General features: G+C 45.8%; 1 protein-coding gene across 6 annotated transcripts; it reads right to left on the bottom strand.

Annotated features, from left to right (window-relative positions):
* Positions 1–1379: 1379 nt before the first annotated feature.
* Positions 1380–22405, bottom strand: LOC308485373 (CD209 antigen-like protein A). 6 transcript variants are annotated; one of them, XM_081021220.1, is made up of 10 exons: positions 22295–22405; positions 18858–18957; positions 17309–17419; positions 9439–9549; positions 8289–8387; positions 7436–7522; positions 4679–4830; positions 3516–3625; positions 2963–3039; positions 1380–1749 (listed from the first exon to the last, which is right to left on the bottom strand). In XM_081021220.1, the coding sequence occupies exons 3-9, from the start codon at positions 17388–17390 to the stop codon at positions 3000–3002; spliced, it is 681 nt and encodes a 226-aa protein (XP_080877346.1). In that variant the 5' UTR covers positions 17391–17419; positions 18858–18957; positions 22295–22405; the 3' UTR covers positions 1380–1749; positions 2963–2999. The 6 variants fall into 6 exon arrangements, with proteins under 6 accessions (XP_080877346.1, XP_080877343.1, XP_080877345.1 ...); XM_081021217.1 differs by lacking the exon at positions 2963–3039 and having other exon boundaries at positions 18855–18957; XM_081021219.1 differs by lacking the exon at positions 2963–3039 and having other exon boundaries at positions 17309–17404; positions 18855–18957.
* Positions 22406–22915: the final 510 nt, after the last annotated feature.

Below are 22915 nucleotides of genomic sequence, written 5' to 3'. Positions count from 1 at the left end.
CCTATGATTCCAACTCTCAAGCATGTGGTAAAGCCACATGACAGGATGGAATCCACCCAGAAGTTCTGAAAGCCGGCTTCAGAACTTCCCTCATGAAACTCCTCCACAACCTCCTCTTTCAGAGTTAGGAGCAAGGATCCATGGCACAAGACACAAGTATCATACATACCACCAAGATGATATCCTTTTGTCAATAAATGTTAGGAGTGGAAAACACTCTCATCTCCTGGTAGCATCAAAGACAAGAAGAACAAGCAAGTTTGTATTTATGTTTTTTATTCAGTCATCTGGTTGCAAGACAAAGAATCCAGGTCTCCACACAAAAAAGATGTTGCCTACTCTGAAGATCACCTCTTTCATTTCCAACAATATCCTGAGTACCTACAGAAAATTTTGGGAATCACACGCCTCTGCATTCTTTGCACCTGAATGCAGAGTGAGTGATGAGCCCTTGGAGAAGGAGAATCTCTCAAACTTTCCAGGGAGATCTCTGCAGTCTGGTCTCTCACTCCCCCCTCCTCCACCACTACCTTCAGCTATAATTCAGCTCTGTTTTCTTCTCCTCTTGAAACTGTTGGAGACAAGGGGGCGAACCTTCCCACTCTCCCTCCTCTTCTGAGAGGAGCCAAACAGACTGAGTGGACACTTCCAAGTCTTCCTGTTCAGTTCATTCCCCGACAATAAAGAATTAAAATATCAGTTTTCCTTGGCTGGGTATACAGGACAGATTGAAGCAACCACAACCACTTCCAGCCATCAATCATGCAAGATGTGGCAGGAGAGGTCCCCGGCTAGACTCCTGGGGTGCTAGTCCTCAACACAGACCAAGCTATTATTCACACCTTGTAAAGGTCTGATTCAGGACAGCAGAGTCTAAGTGGTTACTTAACTCAGTTGACGGCCACTGTACATTTGAGCCAACTTCAAGAGGTAAAGGCCCCCATAAAATATTTTAGGGGGCTGCCATTGCCATTCAAATGATGTGTGTGCACTGTCTTGTGATCAATTATGCAGGGGGGAGCTTACCTGCTCCACCTCCAATATTTTATTTAAGTTAGCACCCCTGCAGCCATGAATACCATGAAAGCAGCCCCCTGCCAAGTTCTGAAGAAATCAAGGGCAGTTCACTATGTTTGTTGCCCAATATTAGCCCTATATGAGAATAAGGGCGCTGGAATTTCCCAGTGATAAAGCCAAGAAGGGGACACCAAACGCTAGGTGGCCCTCATTCTCATTGCCTGACATGCATGGTTGTCCTTATGTGCCTTGTAAGGTAGCGACCATGGAGATCTGAAGGGGCAATGGGGCATCAAACACACAGAGTAAGGAAACAAATATTGATATGCATTGCAAATAAATACATTAAACAGAAAACAGGCTATGATTGGACCCTTCCATTCTTTATTTTCGTAGCCATCTACGTTTGAGCTTGCAGAATAAGGTCTTTTCAAGGTGTTTTTGAGGGCTGATGCCAGACAGACCCATAATCTAAATGACAGTGTGGATTGTGCATTAAAACAGTGAGGTGGGGTGATCTCTTGTTTTTGTTTTTGTGTAGTGATCATGCGATCCAGTTTCTTTCATCTTAAAGTGTCTTCTTAGAGCCAAGCATCATCAGGCACCTTCTTACAAATGTACCCTATGCGTTCCTCACAGTGTAATGCAATCCAGCAATGCGTTCCGCAATCAAGGCCTATTGCAGCACAGTGGTTTCTGTCTTCGTTTTTAGGCTCATCTGTTTTCCAGTACCTGAAAAGAAAAGAGCAGCACTGATCAATCAAGATTGGATGTCTACTTCCTCATGTGCTCCCCATGCCTTCTACCATTAAAAAGATGTCCAGCTCTTTCTCTCTTAACATCCACCCACAATTGGGATGGATATTTCTCCCCAGATTTTAGAATTCTAACCGTGTAAGGAAAACAACAACAACAACTGTGGGTCAAGACTGTCTCTTTTCTTTTCACGTGAAGTGATTTCTCATAGGAAACTACAAAATAGTGAGGGTGTCACTTTGGAAGGCTCAGTGGTACACACAAGAACTGTCAGTCAGTTTAGTTTGGGCAGTATCCAATGCAGTACTTCTGCTATTGCCAGGATTTCCATTTCTGCAACGGAACTGGCCCTCTCTCCTTTCCATATGCACCCACATCCTCCTCAGATCTGCTCTGGACCCTTGTGAGTGATGAGAGATCCTTACTCTCAAGTAGCAGAGTTAGCACAGTAATGATTGTTCTGGGCATATTAAAACAATGCTAGATTTGCATCCACCTTCATCCACCTCATCTCACATCCATCACCCACCCCATGAATGAGGAGAGCAATGACGCTATACAGAAACAAACATAGCTATGTCTACAAATGGAATACAAAATATAATCTATAACCACAAAGCCATTATACAGTTGTCCGAAATGATATGATATCTCTCACATATATATCTTATCTAAATCTTACATGCTGATTCTAAGTTTAATCAATTATCCATAATTGACAAAGGTATCACCCTAGCCTCACTCTTATTGTCACTTGCATTCGCCAGTGTCCATTGTATCCTGAATCAAGTCCCACTACACAGCACTAAAATTTTGTGATAAACTCATTCTGTGATAACTTCCTCATTTTTAGCTCTCTGTAAATCTATTAAATTTATATTACTAGTAATAGTAGGTGTTTTTTACTCCCACGAGATGTTTGGGTGATCAAGTCTAAGATCACATACAGTAGTGGCTCCCAGTTGGTGGCCGAAGGACCACCCACCCAGGGGTTCCATGGTGTCATTCACATAACTAAAACTGCCACAGAGATATCAAAATGTTCAAAGGTACGGTGGCCCATGGCGTGGCTTTTGAAAACGAAGGGGTCTGCAGTACTTAGCTAACTGGGAACCACTGGCATACAGGGTTTAATTTCCCAGCTAGTATTATACAACCCCACTGCCTGTTTGTAAAGTTTACTCAATACCTTTGTCAAAAAGGATTCGTGGTTGGTATTGGGTGCATCAATAGAGATGAATGTCATTGGATTTTGTTCCAGGAGACCTTGCAAAAATGAAAGCAGCCCTCTGTTAATGCAGTCTTGGTAATAAATGCCAGTCCAGTTCTCTGTTCTACTACCAAGCTGTGGATGAGTGAGATCTTACTCTGACCTTGTACATCCATCCACACAAGCTGAAAAGAGTTGTTAGAACCATGAAGTGTCTTAAACTGCCAGCTGACAGTGTTGCTCAGCTTTAGGTTCCTGCAAGTCCTTTTGAAGCTGAACTAAGGAGCACAAACCATTTAAAAGCCTGCCTTCAGCCTCTCCCGAATCACCACATTCATTAGGTTAGAGAAGCAGGAAGAGTAGCCTTCCTGGGCAATGGGCAATGATGTGGAGGAGTACATATGTAGGTCTTTGGTAGTAGAGAAAATTGCATAACAAAATATATTTGGAAAGGGAAAGAATGAATTATGTAAACAGAATCTACAACTTTTTGGAATGCATGCCATTAACAAATGTTTCTGCAGAAACTTACGTGATTATAGTCTCTATTCCTGCCAGCCATCTCCATTTCTTTGCCTTGTCTTTAAAGACTCCAAACCAAAAAAGCTTCTTACGCTTTTGTACTTGCTCGTTTATAAAATACTAGGGTAGGGGTGTTGAGAAAGAACAAATAAAATCTTTTAAGACAATGTCCCTTTCTCTGGGAGACTATAGCCCTTTACAGAAATTCAACAGGCGTAAAACAAACACATTTTAAAAGGAGAAGGTATCACATTTGAAGACCCAATCCAATTTTTAGCGGAAAAGTGATCAAAACTATACATTGTATTCCCATCTCCAATAATAATTTCATATACTGGATGTGGTATTGTCCCCCTGATCAAAATTATGATGCTGATGGTGATGATCATGAATGACGAAGATGATGGTGATGGAATCAAGGAAGCATCCCAAAGAGGAAATATTGTAGTGAAGGGGAACTTCACCTGCCCTCACCGAGACTGACTACATATGTCCAGTCATGACACAGAGTTCTAATTTCCAGATACTGTAAATGACTGTGCCAGAGAACAGTTGGTCATGGAACCACCTAGCAGGACAGTGACCTGTGTGTCAAATACTCCAATTTCTGCATCCATGTTTGATGGTTGGTTCCAGAGACACTGGAATCAGTCCGGTTGTGGTATGCTTGATGGCATGATGATGGGATCTCACCCATGTCTGTGCCCTGCAGCAGCCCAGTAGCCCCTGTGCCAGAGCTAAAGCGCTGGGAAAAGGATATACCTTGCAAGCTCCTCTAGAGTCATCTCCATGATACTCTACTGCCAGAAGGTTAGCATGGTGAGGGTAGCCTTCCCCCCCCCCAACAACTGAATACATCGCAAAGAACAGAGGAAGAATTTACAGAGAATCCAAGTGATAGATGCCTCTGAAGTATCTACTCCTCCTCCTCCTTGAAGATCTCCTTCCTGACTGCCAGCTTCATTCTATTAGAGCTCAGCAGCTCCAAGAAACCTTATTGAGTCCCAGATGGTAGCAGCTCTCCCTGCCCCTCCCACCCCTTGGCTTGACTGATGGAATTGCTGTCTTGGTTGCACACAGGTACATGTAACCTTCCTAAATGGATAGTGATGATAGGAGCCCTTTGGCTCAAGAAGATCCCCTACCTTTCCTATACTTAGCTTTGATGCTCACCTGTTCTTCCCTTGTTTCCACAGACATGAGCTGGGCACCTTCTCTCTCACATTTTTTTTTGGAATCTGCCCATGAGTCTTTGTCACGAGAAAGGAAATACATTGTCCTTTGATATACAAACCAACCCTCTTTCAAGTCGTCAGTAAGGTCGTCTTTGAGTCAAGCCAGATATGCAGGAAGATCAGAAAAAGAAAACAAGATAGGGAATTTAATGGGAACCACCTTGTATGTCTGTGCAGATTTCAATTATTTTTATTAAGTTCATTTCCGTCTCCACGTGATAACATATATTCATCTGGGAAGCTCAGAAATCTTAAAACAAGAAAAACATTAACTCTTCAACCCATGTTGATGGTGCAGTAAATACCTGGGTGGGCATAGCTGGAACAGGGAGCACAGTCAAGAACCTCACCTACTTGTTTCCACCTGGATACTCAGGGCAGAATCAGGGCAGACTTGAAGGTTGGGAAGGGGGAGTAGTTGTGGTTTATCAAAATTCTCTTTCTCTTTCCAGGCCCTCTGTTAAGTTGTGGAGGGGGAAGGGGAATCTAGAATGTAGGTTCCTGGCATTGGGCAACTGGGACAGATGAGGGATTCTGCTGGTTTACCACCCAGTTTGCTGCCAAGCATTCTCCCTGCTGGAGCTGACAGGATGGATGTAGTGGGCTTCCAAATCCAGTGGGCTTCCAAATGGCTCTGGGGGATTTTCCAGCTGATCTGACAGGTGCTCCTGCTGAGTTTGGCTGATCTCTGGAACAACCAAATAACAACAACAACAACAACAAAGTATATGCTGCCCATCTGACTGGGTTTCCCCCCAACCACTCTGGGCTACTTCCAAAAAATTAAAACACAATCAACTATTTAAAACGTCCCTGAACAGGGCTGCCTTCAGATGTCTTCTGAGAGTCAGATAGTAGTTTTTTCCCCTTGACATCTGGGGGGAGGGAGTGCCACAAGGTGGGCACAACTACCCAGAAGACCCCCTGCCTTGGCTTGGGCCATGGACACAATTGGCCCTGAGTACCCTCTCCCACTTCATACAGCCTGTTTTGCCCCCTAGTATACTGCAGAGGAGAGGGCGAAAAAAGAAGTTGGGAGATGGCTTGAATGCAAGTGGAGGAAAAATCTGATTGAATGGATTCAACTACTGGTGAGGGTTCATCCTCGAACCTTCCAAGTGGCAGTGAAGGATACAAAGAAGCCTTGCTTTGCTTCCTCCATTGTGCTATCCAGCAGAGCTTTCCTTCCCAGGTAGTGTGGGGCCTGCTACAGTCTGGCCCAAAGGAGATGATAGAACTGAAAGCAGCTTTCTGTGACTTGCTTGCAAAGCATTTGCTTGCATCCCCTGGCATCTTGACCCACCCTGCTATTACAGTAGACAAATCTCAAAGAATGTCCAGAGCAGAGTCTGTTTCCATTGTGTTGGGCATGTTTCAGTCGGTAAGGTTTGTGAGATTTGGTGGTTATAGGGTTAACCTCTATGTGTCCTGCATCTGGGGAGGAGCTTCCTACATCCAGGAGCTGAGTTCTTTGCCTGTGAAGTTACTTTCACTTCTCACCAGAGAAGAGTCAGAGATAAATTGCTTGTTTTATCTGTCTGTGTAAATGAAGCTGTTTAGATTAGGCACAAACAGAGTTTGGACTCTCTCTTCACTCACACATCAAGCACACGCTGCTGCTCTGCTGCCGGCCGGGATTTCTGGCGCAGGGAAACGTGCCGGACCCGGGCAGTTATCCAACAAGGTTCAAGAATGTGGACAAGGTCCTTGGATTGGTCAGGACAACCACTTGCACACTGGACCCTGCCCTTTGTGGCTGATACAAACTAGTAGGGAACGGACAGCTGGCTGGACTAGAAAGGTGATTAATGCCTCTTTACAAGAGGGGCTGGTCCCAGCCTGCTTGAAGGCAGGCCTTAAGAAATCTTCCCTGTGCTCAGAAAATCTAAGTAACTGCCTGCCGGTTGCTAATCTCCCCTTCCTGGGCAAGGTTCTTGAGAGGGTGGTTGTGGACCAGATCCAGATGCTCTTGGAGAAAACTACTTTTCTAGATCCATGTCAATCAGGATTTAGACCTGGTTTTGGAACAATGTCTTTAAAAGCAATCATATTTCCAAAGGTCAAAGAGAAAGAGGGGAAATGGCATTATACGACTCTCACAAAATGTGTGTTTTGGTGCTGAACATCTTTAGCTTGCTTTTTATGTACAAGTGATGTAATATGCATTCATTCCCATTCTTTGCTTTCACATCTAAAGCTTTATAGACAATTTTATAATCACTTTACACTTTGTGATGATGGGCTTGTGAAACAGGAGAGAGATTTTACTGTTGCACCAACCACCCCACTGCCCAGCAGTCTCTCTGACCAAGTTGGCGGAAGTTGCCTTCTAAGTGCTGCTCATGAATCTCTCTCTTTCAGTTGACCTCTTTTAATTGTCTCTGCAGAGGCGGGGCTCTCATGAGTGAAAATAATAAAGGACAGGTCTTTCAGCTGACCTGTTTTGATTGTCTCTGTTATAGCAAAGAATGGCAAAATCTTTTCTTTCCTAACCATAGAGGCTAAGTCAATTCAAAAGTTCAGGAGAGCTGAACGGAATATCTCTGATGTTTCCCTAGGGTGGCTGGATTCAAAGGAGGGCAGCACTCTGCTCTGGCTCTAAGAGTATTCAGCTAGAGGAGGGGCTTTCAGCTGGGGCAGAATCAGGGCAGGTTCCCAATGCGCTACAATTCTTCAGCATCATAGGGTAGCTTACCAATTACTTTTTGTAGTTCATCATTTTTGTTGGCAAGGTACCGCATTTCCTCTGATTTGTTTTGTGCCACAGCAAGTATTCCGAAGTCTAAAAGATTTGAAATAGTTCAAGGCAAAAGAGTATCTGAAATAACAATCTGCAAATATTAAGAAACCATTTTCAAACTATTCAAACACTCTAGCCTGAAACAAGAAGCAGAGCTCAAGGATCAGGTTCTTATGAATATGAGGACAGACTTGATTCTCTGTGGCTGAAATCACCAATGAAAAGCCTCAGAAGAATCCTGCAGCTGGATCAGACCAAAGACCCATGCAATCCACTATCCTATTCTCATATTAAAACTGCCTCATGAAGTATCTCTAATTTTCCTCTCCTATGTCCTCCTTTTCTGCTGGGAATCACTGGGTCATAAAACAATTCCCACCTCGAGTCCCACAGTAAAGCCAAATATACAAAGAATACTTTGCAGTTTTCTGTTATGCTTTGTGAGATCTAAGAAAATGAAGGCGCCAAAACTCTTTTTCTGATGAATACTGGGTTGCATTCCACATAATTCTAAGGAGGACATTATGTCAGTGCAGGAATTTCTCCTTGTGTAATGCAATCTTCCGCCCCTTTCCCTCCAATCTGTTCTGAAGTTTCCCCCACCCTGCAGAGCAGCTTTGGTGATGGCATGCAGGGAGAAGTGGGGGCAAAGTTCCCTTGTGCTAGTGCTAAAATCTTGCAGTAGCACAAACATTGTGAATTACAATTTGATGGGGAAGGACAGCCTTTCTAGTGGGGGGATGTGAGAATCACAACCATCTGCTTTTCTTCCTGCTGAGCAATGAAACTGTGATAAAAAAATGTTTACCATCCTTGTCTTCATGGATTGTATCAAGCCCAACAACAAAGGTCCGAATCATATCCATTGCCATTTGAAACTCGTCTCTTTTTTTTACTTCCTTTTGATCTAAGGAGGAGGTAGGTAGAAAAGAAATGATTAAAATGTCTGACTACCTGGGGGAGGGGATACTTGGTTTCAAACTGCTTTTAATATTGAATTTAAATTGATGACTTGTAACGCAGATAAGAAATCAAATCAACAAAACCATGAATATGACTTCTATTAATATTTCCTGCTCTTGGTGGGACTTCAGACCAGCAGGGCAGCCGCTGTTTCAATTTGGCCTGTTACTTCTGTCATCAGATGGTTTGGCCTTCCTTTGAGAGCTTTAGCTTTTTGGTTGTCTAGATACATCTGTCCTCTTTGTCCTACAGTCTTGCATTTGCCAGGCTGCCTCATGCTCTGCCACATGCTTAAAATATGCAAATTCTTGGATCATTTGATTCCTTCCACTCGAGATTTGCTTACTTTTGAGTGCCCTTGAAAATGAGTTAGGTGTGCAAATAGGTCAAGGGCTCATCTATCCAGTGCTATTTTTCTACAAAAAGAGGTGCTGGAACTCAGCATGAATGCCTCCCTTCTTCTCTTAAAATGGCAATGGCGCCCACCTGAGAGGGGCCAGAACTGAGTCCTGATGAATTCCAGCTGAAAAAAAGCCCTGCATATATTTCAATATTTAGGTAGGCTCTGGACCCACCCACTTTGGCCATGGCCTTATCCTCTGCAGCCTGTTTTCCCCAAGCACTTTCCTTCAGGGGACTGGAGCCCTAGCAGAGGGCAGGCGAGGATCAGGAATGGGGGCTCTTCCAAAGCAAATGAGGATTAGTTGGGAAAGGAGCAGAGAATGGCAACTGGGAAAGGGAATTGCCCAGGGTGTCCCAGGGACTTGTGTTAGCCTGTGCTTCTGTTCCAAATGCTGGAACTCACTTATTCAGGGAGAACAAGACAGTGTCATTGCTTTCAGTGGGTGACAGCTGTAACTCCCTCCCTGATATCAAAGAGAGCGGGCAAATGGGGTAAATGTAAACTGGATCCTACCATCTCTTTTTGGAAATGCTATTGGCATTCAAGCAAAGCCCAACACAGTAGTAGCAAAGTACGCCAATTATGTACTTACATAGCAGGAAAAGCAGCAGTGTCAACGTAGTAAAGAGGATCATCAGAAATACGACAATGTATTCACCCGTGGGAGATTTCATGAAGGTTACAAACTTCTGAAAACCAGATGCTTGAAGAAAGACAATTCTGCTTTAGCCATCAGTAGCCAACATATCATTGCCACCCCAGAAAAAAGGATTTTCATACACTGTGGTAGCCATTAGCCAGAGACACTCAGTGGTTCAGGGGGTGGGTCCTTGGGAAGCTAAGGAGATGGAGGAAGCAAGGCAAGATGCCTTGCTGCGTGACGAAACTTTTCCATCTTTTTTCTTTTTTAAAAAGTTTTAATCTATACTTTTCAAGTTTATAGATTTCATTAGTTTTACAATCATTTTAACATTTCAAAGTTTGACTTCCTTTCTCCTCTATCTGTGGTTCCTTAAATTTATTTTTTAATATCTTCTGCATATCCCAATTTATTTAACTTGCTCATTTAATTATCTACTTTAAATACCTGTATATATTCTTATGAAACTGCACGTTATTATCATAATCCTAATGTTTTCAGCTGTTTTCAACTTATCTGTAAATATTCAATAAACCATTTCCATTCCTTTATAAAAAGTTTGTTATCTCAATTTCTTATTCTTCCCGTAACTTTTGCCATTTATGCATATTGTTAGTACTGTAATGTCTCATTCTCACATTGCACAATGTTGCAGGTTGCCTTTATTTACTTAATTGATGTATGAGTATGGGAAATATTTAAATGTCTCCTCCCTCTCTCTGCTCTCTCTCTCTGCTCCTCTGCTGAAGAAGATGGACGTGAGTGTCCTCTTGTTGTTTTGTTATTTGCTTTACAAATAAAACCTTTGGTGTTACTATTCCAACCACAGTTGCTTCTTCTGCATTCTGCTGTAAAGGACTGAATTTACTATCTGCAAACAGGCATTTAATGCTCACACATATTCCATAAGTTTTTGTAGCCGTTTCTCCTTTGTTGAGACTTCTGCTTCTTTCCACTTTGGGGCAAGTAGCATTCTTCCTGCTGTAGTAGCATACATGTTATGTACTAAGTTGAATAGGATCCAAACTGCAGCAGTCTGATTGGTCCTAGAACAATGCAGCAGTATGATTGCTTGGCAGGAACCACCCAATCATGCTCCAGATAGAAGTGAATCCACAACCTGATTGGCTTACAGTAGAATTCCAGAATTAGCCAATCATGTGCAGCCCATTGTGTAAATAATGTATATAAAGCAGATACTTTGAGGGGACATTCACTCATTCCTCCTCACCACTATGAGCTGAATAAAGAGCATGAAATCACTTTGCGACTCTAAGTATATTTCACTGGTGACGAAGGTGGGATCCCGCTGAGCTGACTGCCACACACAGCACCGCAACACCGCCACCTGCCGCACCGCTGCCTCGCACCGTGTATCCAGGCTTCAGCTCCGGGACACAAGGAACTCAGAATGGCAACCAACAGCAGCTTCTCGCCGTTCAACCCAGCATCTGGAGACTGGGAAGCGTACGCCTCCCGTTTCACCTTCCTCCTAGAAGCCAAAGGGGTCACCGATGAAGAAGACGCCAAGAAGAGGGCGATATTCTTCAGCGTCTGCGGAGAGGAGACGTTTGAAATCACCCGGGCTCTCCTTGCGCCTGATGACGTCGCTACTGTTCCATACAAAACAATAATGGAACAGCTGAAGGGGCACTTTTCGCCGCAGCCCTCAGTGGTGGCTCGTCAAAATGCCTTCTACGCAAAGCGGCAAGCCCCTGGGGAAACCATAACTGGGTTTGTGACCTCTCTCCGCCAAGCCGCCCGGTTCTGCAACTTCTCAGAGCTGGAGAACATGCTTCGGGACCGCCTCATCGGTGGCCTGAAGGATGAGAAGCTGCAATGACGCCTCTACGCTAAGAAGGACCTAACGTTCCAGGTTGCTCTGGAGGAGACCCTGGCAACAGAAGCTGCCGAGAGGTCGACGCAAGAGGCACGGCCGAGCCTGCCATCCCAACCGAGGGTCCACCACGAAGACCTCACCGACGACTCAGGATCTGACAGGGAGGAGGTGCACCGAGTACAGCAGTGCACTCAAGCAGCCCACATACCACAGCTGCCTCGACGAGAAGGAGGGAACTGCGCAAGCTGCAGGGAAAGTCACGAGAGGAGGACCTGCCGTTTCCGCAACGCAGAGTGCAGGCAGTGCAGAAAACCAGGACACATCGCCCGGGTGTGTCGAGCTTGGCCCACCCGACGCCAGGCATCAGATGACCAAGAGCCCCAGGTCCCGAGGCCCAACGCACCAAGGCAACTCGACGGAGCTCACAGACTTCCAGGTATACCATTTGCTCCACCCCAACATAGAGAAAATTTATGTAGAGGTACAGATAGAGGGGGCCCCATGCCGCATGGAGCTTGACACGGGTTCAACTCTATCCATAATCTCGGCAAGGACCTTAAGGAAACTGTGTCCTACTGGGGTCCCAAACTCAGGCCGGCCCCATTCACCCTCTGGGACTTCCAGAAACGTAAGGTCCCCACAATGGGGGTGGGGACCTTCAGGGTGCAATACCGAGGGCGGACACGGCAACTGGACTTGCTTGTGGTCAAGGGCCCCTACATTAGCTTACTGGGATTGGCATGGTTTGGACCACTGGGGCTAGCCATCACCGGGGTGAACCACACTAGCTTACAAGTGGACGTGGACGCTGTATGCAAGGAATTTCCAGGGGTTTTCGATGGGAAATTGTGACAGTATACGCCCCCCCATTGCTCTACAGCTTGACCCTGCAGTATGACCGGTCAGGTTCAAGGCCCGCCGGGTCCCGTTCACCCTGAAACCCCGTATAGATAAGGAATTGGACTGGCTCGTGGAGCAAAGAGTGCTGGAGCCAGTGCCTAATGCCCCCTGGGTAACCCCAATCGTCACACCCGTCAAGCCTAATGGTTTGGTCCGCATCTGCGCAGACTACAAATGTACCATAAACAAGGCCCTCACGGCCCATGCATACCCAGTGCCAGTGGTCAGCCATGTCCTTGCCACCCTGGCTGGGTCGAAAATTTTTGGCAAGCTGGACTTGGCCCAAGCATATCAACAGCTGCCAGTAGATGAGGCCACAGCAGAGGCACAGACGATTGTGACGCACAGAGGAGCGTTCAGGGTAAAGCGGCTGCAATTCGGTGTCAGTGTGGCACCAGGCATATTCCAGAATCTAATGGACTCGCTCCTTAAAGGGATTCCTGGCGTCACCCCCTTCTTCGATGATGTGTTGATTGCCGGGCCCACACCAGAGGAGTTTGAGGACCGCCTCTGCACCATTCTGCACCGTTTCCAGACGGCGGGTCTCAAGGTGAAGCGGGAAAAATGTCTACTAGGAGTGCCTCAGGTGGACTTTCCGGGATTTATGGTGGACGCAGAAGGGGTCCACCCGACTGGGGACAAGGTACGGGCCATTTGTGATGCCCCAGCGCCCAAGAGCAAGACTGAACTTCAGGCCTTCTTGGGACTATTGAACTTTTACCATTCCTTCCTTCCCCACAAGGCGGCGGTAGCGGAGCCCCTACACAGACTCCTGGACAAGCGGGCCCCTTGGGTGTGGGGCCAGCACCAGGAGGCTGCATTCCAGGCAGTCAAGGACTTGCTTGTCTCAAACTCGGTCTTGGCACACTTCGACGAGAGGCTGCCGGTGGTGCTAGCATGCGACGCCTCACCCTATGGCATTAGTGCTGTCCTGGGACAACAACTCCCGGATGGAAGAGAGGTACCGGTGGCATACTTTTCCCAGACACTCAACGCAACCGAGCGGAACTACTCGCAAATAGACAAGGGGGGTCTGGCAATCGTGAAGGGAGTAAAAAAATTCCATGATTTCTTGTACGGGCGGCCCTTCACCGTGGTGACTGACCACAAGCCGTTGCTTGGCTTGTTTGCCCCCAAAAAGCAGACCCCCCAAGTGCTGTCTCCTCGCGTCCTCAGGTGGTCAATTTTCCTTGCCAGCTACCAGTATGCACTGATTCACCGCCTGGGGAAGGCGATGGGCCATGCAGACGCCCTCAGCAGGCTACCACTACCGGAAACAGGCCCCAACCCAGCACCTGCACAAGAGGTTATGAGCCTGGAGCTGCTTCCCGACTGCCCCATTCAGGCACAAGAAGTTGCACACCATTCCAAGAAAGATAGGGTCATCTCCCGGGTCCTGGACTGGGTGTGGAGGGGATGGCCCAGCAGCAGCCCCGGGCCAGAATTCGCTGGCTACACAACCCGCAAACATGAACTGTCGGCCCACAAGGGGTGCCTGTTATGGGGAAGCAGGGTCGTTGTTCCCCAGCCCCTCCGCAAAAGGGTCCTCACAGCCCTACACGAGACATACCCAGGGGTAGTAAGAATGAAGGCCCTGGCCAGGAGTTATGTGTGGTGGCCGGGGATCGACGGAGAGATAGAGGCCTGGGTCAAACACTGCCAGGCCTGCCAAGAATCCCGCCCAGATCCCCCAAGTCCTTTCAATAATCTTTTATTGATCAGAATTCTTCTGTGTTTCATCGCAATATGCATTTCCTGAGAGCAAATCACGTTCAAAATTATTTATCTTTACCACATGTTCAATCCCTGCCCTTTTTGTTTTATTATTGAGTCCATTTACATTCCACATTAGGATTATCAATGCCATTTTGTCCTTTATTCATTTATCTCTCTTCTCCCCCTCTGTTGATTCTTCTTCATGTTGTGGCTCCAAACCAAATGCTCTTTCTCCTGCTAATTCTTTTCCATATTTTCTCCAGAATTTATCTGCTTCTGTGGGATCTCTACATCTCTACTTTCACCCTTTAAATATAAAGGAGACTCCATCAGGGTATTCCCCAATGAAAAGCGATTTTGTTTTAACACGGTGTGTCCATCAGATATTTGTAATTTGCTCCTTTCCGAAGTAGTCCCATCAGGATTTCTTTCAAAATTATTATTCTCTGGTCATCATCCTGAGATTTTTCTGATAGTGCTTCTGTATTATTCTGTCTTTAAATCTCTTTGAATTTTTAAAACAATCACCTGACAGACTTTTTGCTTTAGCATATCTTGATTTTACATGAAAAGATCTATCCACTGCCACTTTAACAGTTTCTTCACCCATTTCAATCAAATTCTCAAGTTCTTTCATTATTTTTTCACTTAATTCCACTGCCGTATCTTCTGGCAAATCTCAAACTAAGAATCAAAACTTTTAGATGTACTTCCAAAACTGTGATCTCATCCAGAGTCTGTTCATAAAGCAATTTGATTGCTTCAGCATCCCCCCTCATTCTTTCTTGCTCCTCTTTGTTTCTCTTACCTCCCCTTCTACTTTCTTAAATGATTCCTCCAAGCTGGATGTTTTCACCTTTAAATCCTGTACGGTTTTCTCTATTTCTGAAGTTTTATGTGACAGTTCTGCAATTTCTGCTGATAAGTTTTGGACTGCCTGCGCATTAAAATCAGCCTTCTGTCCTAGTCTCTGTATACCCTCCCCCATCTCTTTTCTCATTTCTATTGAAATTCTAATGTCAAATTTGTGTCTCCTTCTACAATTAAACCTTTTCTCTGACTTGGTGTTGTGATGGGCATGGAGGTGGTTTCTTGCCGACTTTAGCCATAGCCATATCATAATGTCACTAGATGGTGATCTTTCCTTTATTATAGGGAAATACTTAAAAAGGAAATAAAAAAAAAGACCCTGCAATTAGTTTTTGGGCTGCACTGTGTCACTATATCACTATATTTCCACCCTTTGTCACCAGTTAGTATCTAACCCCATCAGATCCCAATAAAAAATTGAAAAAATGCAGAGTGAATAAAAATAAAAATTAACCCTTAGTATATGTATTACCAAAAAAAATAATAATTAAAAAATCAGCAATCCACAAAGTAATTCAGATGAAATTCAGTCTCACAATGTCCATCTCCTTTGGGTTATCAAAATGAGGCAAAGAAAAATATATATATACAAAATATGTATTTTTAAAAGGGAAAAAGGAAAAAGAAAGGAAAACACAAAGTCCCACTTTCCTCTCTTCCATTCCACAACATTTAAAGATCTTTGTGATTTGACCCGCTTGCTGGAAGATATTTATAAAGTCACCAAAATTCTGCATCCAGAGCTTTAGAGAAATCACAAGTTAATCAAAATTCTTCGCCTGGAATGCTTGTAAAAATAATCACTAGACTGTACTTCTTCTCATTCTCATTCTTAATTCAGTCCCTGCATATTTTTTCCATGCAGATCAACACCGGCATCGGGGGGGGGGGCTCCTCTTTGCCACCCTAGTCTGGATCCAATGGTTTTATTGACACTACCTTAAATTCTTTTTCTTGCCTTGTCAAATTGGTCCAAATTCCTTTGTTTGGAGATGTCACTGCTTCAATGGAGGCACAAGAGGCAGCTTTCTGCGGGTCTTCAATTGTGCCATGTGTCTGAGCTCAATCTGGGATCTTTTCAGCTCCCTATGGAGCTTTGGGAGAATCTAGAGAGCATATTTTGACACCACTGGACCCTTCAGAACCTGAACTTCTCCTTCAGGCTCTTTTTGAGAAGGTGCTTTGCCTGAGCCCCATTCTTCGATCCTCACAGCAATCAGGCTGCTCAGAGCAAGCAGTCTCTGTGATCCTCCATTATCCATATCCAGCAGGAAGTGCTGGAGGAAACTTTTCTGATAACTAAGAAATAAAAATGCTAGCAGAATTAAAGTAAATTCAGCAGCATATAATTAAGTTGGGAGAAAGTGAGAAATAATTTATATGGAGTAAGTTATACTTAAATGGAGTAACATAAGGGGTCTCTATAGTATAGTGTATTTTAAAATGGGGTTTCAGAGTTTTTAGAGGTTTTTGAATGTTTTATGTAGTTTTTATGTAGTTTTATGTAGTTTTTATGTAGTTCTATGTAGTTTTGTAGTAGCTTTATGTAGTTTTTCAATTTCATTGTTCTGCATGGGACAATGACAATAAAGATATTGTATATTGTATATTGTATAATTTATTTGGAGTAATTAGAATATGCAGTAGCAGGAGGATAATAATTAGAAGGAACCCTGGAAGGGGGAAAAGGAAGTTGAAGAATAAATGTATTTGGCTGTTTTCTTTTTGTAAATGTGGAAAATTGTATAAGTGTGGCATAGGGCAGGGAGGAGGAGGCAGAGCAAAGAAGGCGATCTTCGCCCTCGCTCATCCCAGCCCCCTCCGGCTGCCAGGACACCAGGCAGAGGCTGGGAGGAATGAAGGCAAAGATCATCCTCACTTGTCCCAGCCCCCTCCTGGCTCCTTGTCTCCCAGGCAGGGGTGGGGGCACACATAGGGTGCCCAGTGATGGTTGGGGATGTTAGCCCCTCAATATTGCAGGGCTTGAGACCCTTGCCTCAACACATTTACATGGCTGAAGCCCCTTGCACTTCCTATACCCAGCACCCCTGCACAAGATACTCCCTCCATACACATAATTCCACATACACAAGCTGAGCTGGGCTGGCCATTGGCTCTTATCTCAATGCTGCTGCTGCGGCAGCAGGCTAACTGAGGAGGTGCAGTGCAGCTTGTGTGGTCTACACATCTCTACCCACCCCAGCACCTGCTACCTGAGGCAACTGCCTCATTCTGCCTAATGGTAGAGCCATTCTGGACTGCACACAGTAAAGGAACACAACAGCCAGCAGCAAAGAGTGGGCTGAATCCTGGGGTTTCTATGGGGCTTAGTGGATCTCTGGCACCCAAAGAGCTGCGTGGGCTCTTCCCTGGATTCTTCCCTGGCACAACATGTCTGGTTCCACTTTCTACCTGTCTCCCCATCAACTTCCCTTTCCCGTGCATTCCTCTGCTTTAAGAGACACCTCATCCCATATGACTATGCTGTATACAGACCACCAGTTCCTGGTTCTTCTGCTCCTCCTGGAGCTGCAGCCTTTGCAGGCGCTGCAGCCTTTGCGGGCGCTGGCTTCCCCATCCTCTCAGTCTTGTCTGTGAAACAACAAGCTAGAATGAGACAACAACAAATGGAGATTAAGACTATGAGCACGTTAGGTATAGAGCGGCGATGGTCAGTCGGGTCGGGACTGCTGATTCTCTTAGATCTGTCAGCAGCCTTCAACATGGTTGATCATGAACTTTTGAACCACCGCCTTGCCGACGTGGGGATTCAGGGCACAGTCCAACAATGGCTACGTTACTTTATCTCAGGTCAGGTACAGAGGGTGGCGCTAGGGAGGGTGTTGTTGCTGTGGCACTCTTTGGTGTGTGGAGTCCCACAGGGCACAATCCTTTCACCAATGCTTTTCAACATCTTTATGTGCCCCCTTGCCTAGATTGTCCGGAGCATTGGGTTCGGTTGTCATCAATATGCTGATAACACTCAGCTTTATCTTTTGATGGATGGCTGCCCTGACTCGGCCCCGGACACACTGACCAGATGCTTGGAAGCTGCGGCTGGATGGCTGCGTGGGAGCCGGTTGAAGTTAAATCCTTTCAAGACAGAGGTCCTCTGGCTGGGTTGGGACGACATGGGGTTGGGGAGCCAACTCCCATCTTTTGCAGGGGCTCAGTTAATGCTAGTGCCTTCTGTCAAAAGCTTGGGTGTAACCTTTGATGCCTCCCTTTCCATGGAGGCGCAGGTTGCAGCCACAGCAAAGGTGGCATTTTTCTATCTCTGCCGTATTAAGCAGTTGGTCCCTTTCCTTTCTCGCCCTGATCTGGCCACAGTGATCCATGCGACAATCACCTCCAGGCTTGATTATTGTAACTCACTCTACACGGGGCTGCAGTACTGGCCCCGACTTGTTGGAATGCTCTGTCACAAGAGACCAGGGCCTTCGGGATTTGAGATCTTTCCACAGGGCCTGCAAGACAGAGCTGTTCCACGTGGCCTATGGTTTGGACTCAGTCTGACCCTTTTGTTTCCCTCACCTTGTGGTTTTGATCTAAGGGCTACTATTAAAATGAGGCTGCATTTTATTGTAATTTTACTGGTGTTAGCTGCCCTGAGCCCAGATCTGGCCGGGGAGGGCAGGGTATAAATAAAAAATTAGTAGTAGTAGTAGTAGTAGTAATAGTAGTAGTAGTAGTATTAGACAATCCAACATAAAGATGTTGTTGAGTCCAATATAACTGAAATGTCTTTCATTTTCTTTTGCTGGATCAATCTCAGTTTTAAACCAAAAGAGATGTTCCATATGGATTCCAAGGCATTTTTAAAAATTGTTTTAGGTAATATAGTACATTCTCATTTTGCATCCTATTCCTCTCCCTTAACTCCTGGACATCTAGTTTACAGGACTCCAGTAAGATGTTCACCATTTAATAGATAGTGTGGGACCTATGAGGTCTTCAGATGTTCCTGGGTGCCAACTTCCTCCATCACAGGGCCACATCTTCCCCACCCTTAATGGAAGATATATTCATTTAATTATACAACTACCTCCTGGTCATCAGAAAAGATGGAGTACTAGATCCGGTCTCAGTTGGATGCATATAAATCCACTTGAATCTAACAAGACTTTGGAGATCATCTGTTGGTCCTGAAAAAGAAGCAGAGGGAAGCTGTTATCCAGGTTCTCCAGGTGTGCCATTTTGTGTGTTTTTTGCCAAGACGCAGCCTGACATCTGATGCTGTGACTTCAAGAAAAAAGAGTGCTGTTGTCTAATCCTGTTTCAAAGCCATCTGATCTAGCAGCCCTTGATATGCTAGTAAATGAGTTTTTTCAAGAATTGTATTTTTTGGATCATGATCTGGATTGTGGAATTGATTTATTGGCGTGACCCCCGCTAATTGATTTACGATCCCCAATTAGCTCTTTATGCCCGGCGCGCTTCCTCTCCGAGCTGCGCCACTCAGCTCCGTCTCCAGTAGCTCTCCAGTCACGCCTCAGCAGAGTTGAACACAGCAGCGAAAACTGTCACGTAGCTTCACTTAGCTTCAGACAAACACACACAGAGTCCAGGTTTGTCTAATATCAGTATCTTTATTCCGACATTCCCCAGGAATCTCCTGGGCTCACCGCAGCCATGACAAACTGCGACCTCTTCCCTCAGAGAACCAGAGGGGAACAGAGACGAAACTCCTCCCAGACTCCTCCCAGCTTCGAAAGCTGACGTCAGAATGTTGAGGCATCATGGGAACAACTTAACCAGTTAAGTTCCAAACCCAACACCCCCTCTTGCCGAACCATTCTGACAAGACCTTTTTTTTTGAGTTCAACACCTTTCCCTTTGCCTTGTGCCCCTTCCCGGCATCTTTCCCAGGCACCTGTTGAACCCCTTCAACACTCCCAGAATCACACTGTGCGACACTTTTCCACGCACTTGTGACCTGAAACCCTACTGACCCATTTGGGCCAGCAGTTGTGTCTTCTCCGTCAGATCCTTCCCCCTCTGACTTGACACCCTGTTTGTGAGCTTTCTCCATTACGCTAACCGGAGATGAAGCCTCACACCTGGACACTCCTTTCACAACCTTTGGAGATGCCCAGACCTGCCCTGAACCCTGATCTTGGACCTGGTCCCCATCACCGGGTTCTGAACCCTGATCCTGGACCTGGTCCCTATCACCGGGATCAGCCTCTGGCTCCCTTTCCTCCTCAGAATCAGACAGACATTCTGAGAGAAAATCAGAACCATCCCTGAGTCTTGAACACCCATCCTGTTCACAGAACTCAGCCTGCTTACTGACCAGCAGCTTGGTTTGATCACCCTCTGGGTATGCAAACTTCCACCCATTGGTTGCAGGATCATATCCACAGAAGATCATTTCCTGAACCTTTGGACCACCTGCCTCAAAGAGCTCAAAGGGCTCTTTGGCTACCCTCCCAAACCCGGGAAAAACATGTACCTGTGCACCCTTGCATGCCCTGCACCCTAGGGACCTCCCACATTTCCGGAGTTTGTACCCTTTTGTGCACCTGTGCAGCTTTTGCACATGACTGGGAACCTTAGCACACTGCGCCTGTGCTTTTCCAGCATTCCCACCACCCTCCAGAGGTGACTCCAGAACAAAGAGATCGTTCTGCCCCCTTTTCACGTTGGCCACTTGTTTCCCCCCTCTGAAAATGGAACAGGTGTCATTTTCAAAGCAAATTTTGTATCCCTGCTTCATTGGAGCTGATACAGATAACAAACAACAATTCAGTCCCGGCACAACGTAGACCTCTAGCTCCTCCTGTAAAGGAGAAAAAGACATGTTAGCCACACCAGAAACAGATTTTCTCATTCCGTCTGCTAACATCACAGTTGTGTCCTGTTGAAACAGCCCTGCAGTTCCGCATTTTGCCAGCAGGCTTGCTTATCAGGTGCTGACCAACAGCAGTATCCAGCACCCAGCGTGTCACCGTGTCCTGGCTGGAGTTGTTCTTCACAGTTGCCATAGAAGCAGTGATAAGAAAACAACCCTCCCCAGTGTCTGAACCACGTCCTTCCCTTGCGTTCCCACGCTGGCCTCCTCTCCGAGACTGACTCCCATGGGAACTCAGCTGGTTGACCTTGGGACCTTCCTGCCCAGCTGTCTCCACTCTCCATGGGCAGCAACGACGAACTCCAGTGGAAAAACACTGCCCGGGGCTCCTCCCAGCTGGCCTCCTTCTCCTTCTTCCGGAAAAGCACTCCTTGCCAGCTCCGCCCCCTCTGGCCTGGCTCCCACTGCGGCTTTCTGGGAACCTGCTTTGTTGACATTCCACTCCAGCACGCACAGTGGACAAGCCTTTACACTTGCCTTTGGAATCCTTCGCCCCCCCGATCTGCTCGCTAGCACTCCTTGAGGCTAAAGCATCAGGAACAGGGGCACCAGCCATCTCTAGGCTTTTGCAATGCTTCTCCAGGGCTCTGGCCTCCTGCTGAAGCTTCACAGCACACGCAGCACATTCCCAGCAGCCCTTGCTCAACATCTTAGAGTGAGCTGTTCAATCGGAATGTCCTCCAAGACCTGGCTGTCTGCCATCGTCTTCCCGGGGCCCCAAGCTTACTCACCAGCTTATCCGGCACCCGTTTCCAGCTGCTCCCAGCTCCCAGCACTCAGCTCTCAGCACAGGCAAACACTTTGCGTCTTTCAGCTGCTCTGAGCTCCGCAGCTCTCCTTTGCCTCTTAACACCAGGCAAAAACTCCTGCCAGCGACTTCAAACGCATTCCGGCACTTCAAAGCGTTCCTGTGACAGTTTTACGATCGGTGATTAAGGGTCCATAACCTGTGGAATTGATTTATTGGCGTGACCCCCGCTAATTGATTTACGATCCCCAATTAGCTCTTTATGCCCGGCGCGCTTCCTCTCCGAGCTGCGCCACTCAGCTCCGTCTCCAGTAGCTCTCCAGTCACGCCTCAGCAGAGTTGAACACAGCAGCGAAAACTGTCACGTAGCTTCACTTAGCTTCAGACAAACACACACAGAGTCCAGGTTTGTCTAATATCAGTATCTTTATTCCGACATTCCCCAGGAATCTCCTGGGCTCACCACAGCCATGACAAACTGCGACCTCTTCCCTCAGAGAACCAGAGGGGAACAGAGACGAAACTCCTCCCAGACTCCTCCCAGCTTCGAAAGCTGACGTCAGAATGTTGAGGCATCATGGGAACAACTTAACCAGTTAAGTTCCAAACCCAACATGGATGATAATCTGGATCTGGATTTACAACCTGGGACCATGAGTCAGAGCAGGGCACCTGGACGCAGCCCTAGAATATACCACCACTGACTTTCATTGGATGACGCTGGATTCTAGTATTCGAAAGAGAAAACCTATCTGAAGTTTTATAAACCTGCTTATCATTTTCCCTCTTAGTGACCTTTTGGCCCTGGAATGAGACCCTGCAAATATCATAGCTTGTAAGGAAAGTATTCCACCCATCAGACTTATTTCTGTTTGGATACCTTGGTGTTGTCATGGAACAATCTTTTCTCTCCTTTAATTTCTTCTTAAGGTTGTTTCATCCTCCCACTGGCTCAGAACCACCTCCCTTGTGATGTCAGGCATTCCAGAACTCCTCCCCTTTAGGCTATACCATTTCCTGATTGGCTGCTCATCATATACAATCAGCATGCCACATAAAGCATAAACCCAGGAAAATGTTTATTTCAGATATGTTATACTACTTATTTTTTTCCAAAAGTTATTACTGTTTTATTTTTGAACCTTTAAAAACTTATCTAGAAGTACATCTAATGGTCTTTGTTTTATTCCATTTTTGGAAGGTGTGTCTTTTTCTAATGCCTCTAATTGACCTACTGTGTTTGGTGAGACACTCAAGCATTGCTGTATCCCAGTTTTTATTTTCTCATATGTTCAGGGATATTTCTTTTCTTTTAATAATAATTTTTATTACTTTGCAATTACAATCCAATAATAGCCTCATTATAACAATACCAATTTATAATGCAATTATTAATACCAATCACTCAAATACCTAATTATATAATTTAGATAAAATGGCCCCCGTGTCCTAGAATTTGTCATGGACAGGACTTCCCACAGTCAAGATGAGCAGTCGGGGG

Source organism: Podarcis pityusensis, assembly GCF_964106645.2.
Source record: "Podarcis pityusensis genome assembly, chromosome: 9".
In the NCBI taxonomy this organism is placed as follows: Eukaryota; Metazoa; Chordata; class Lepidosauria; order Squamata; family Lacertidae; genus Podarcis; species Podarcis pityusensis.
The sequence above is the reverse complement of the archived record's forward strand: the minus strand, read 5'-3'. Positions and strand labels throughout refer to the sequence as shown.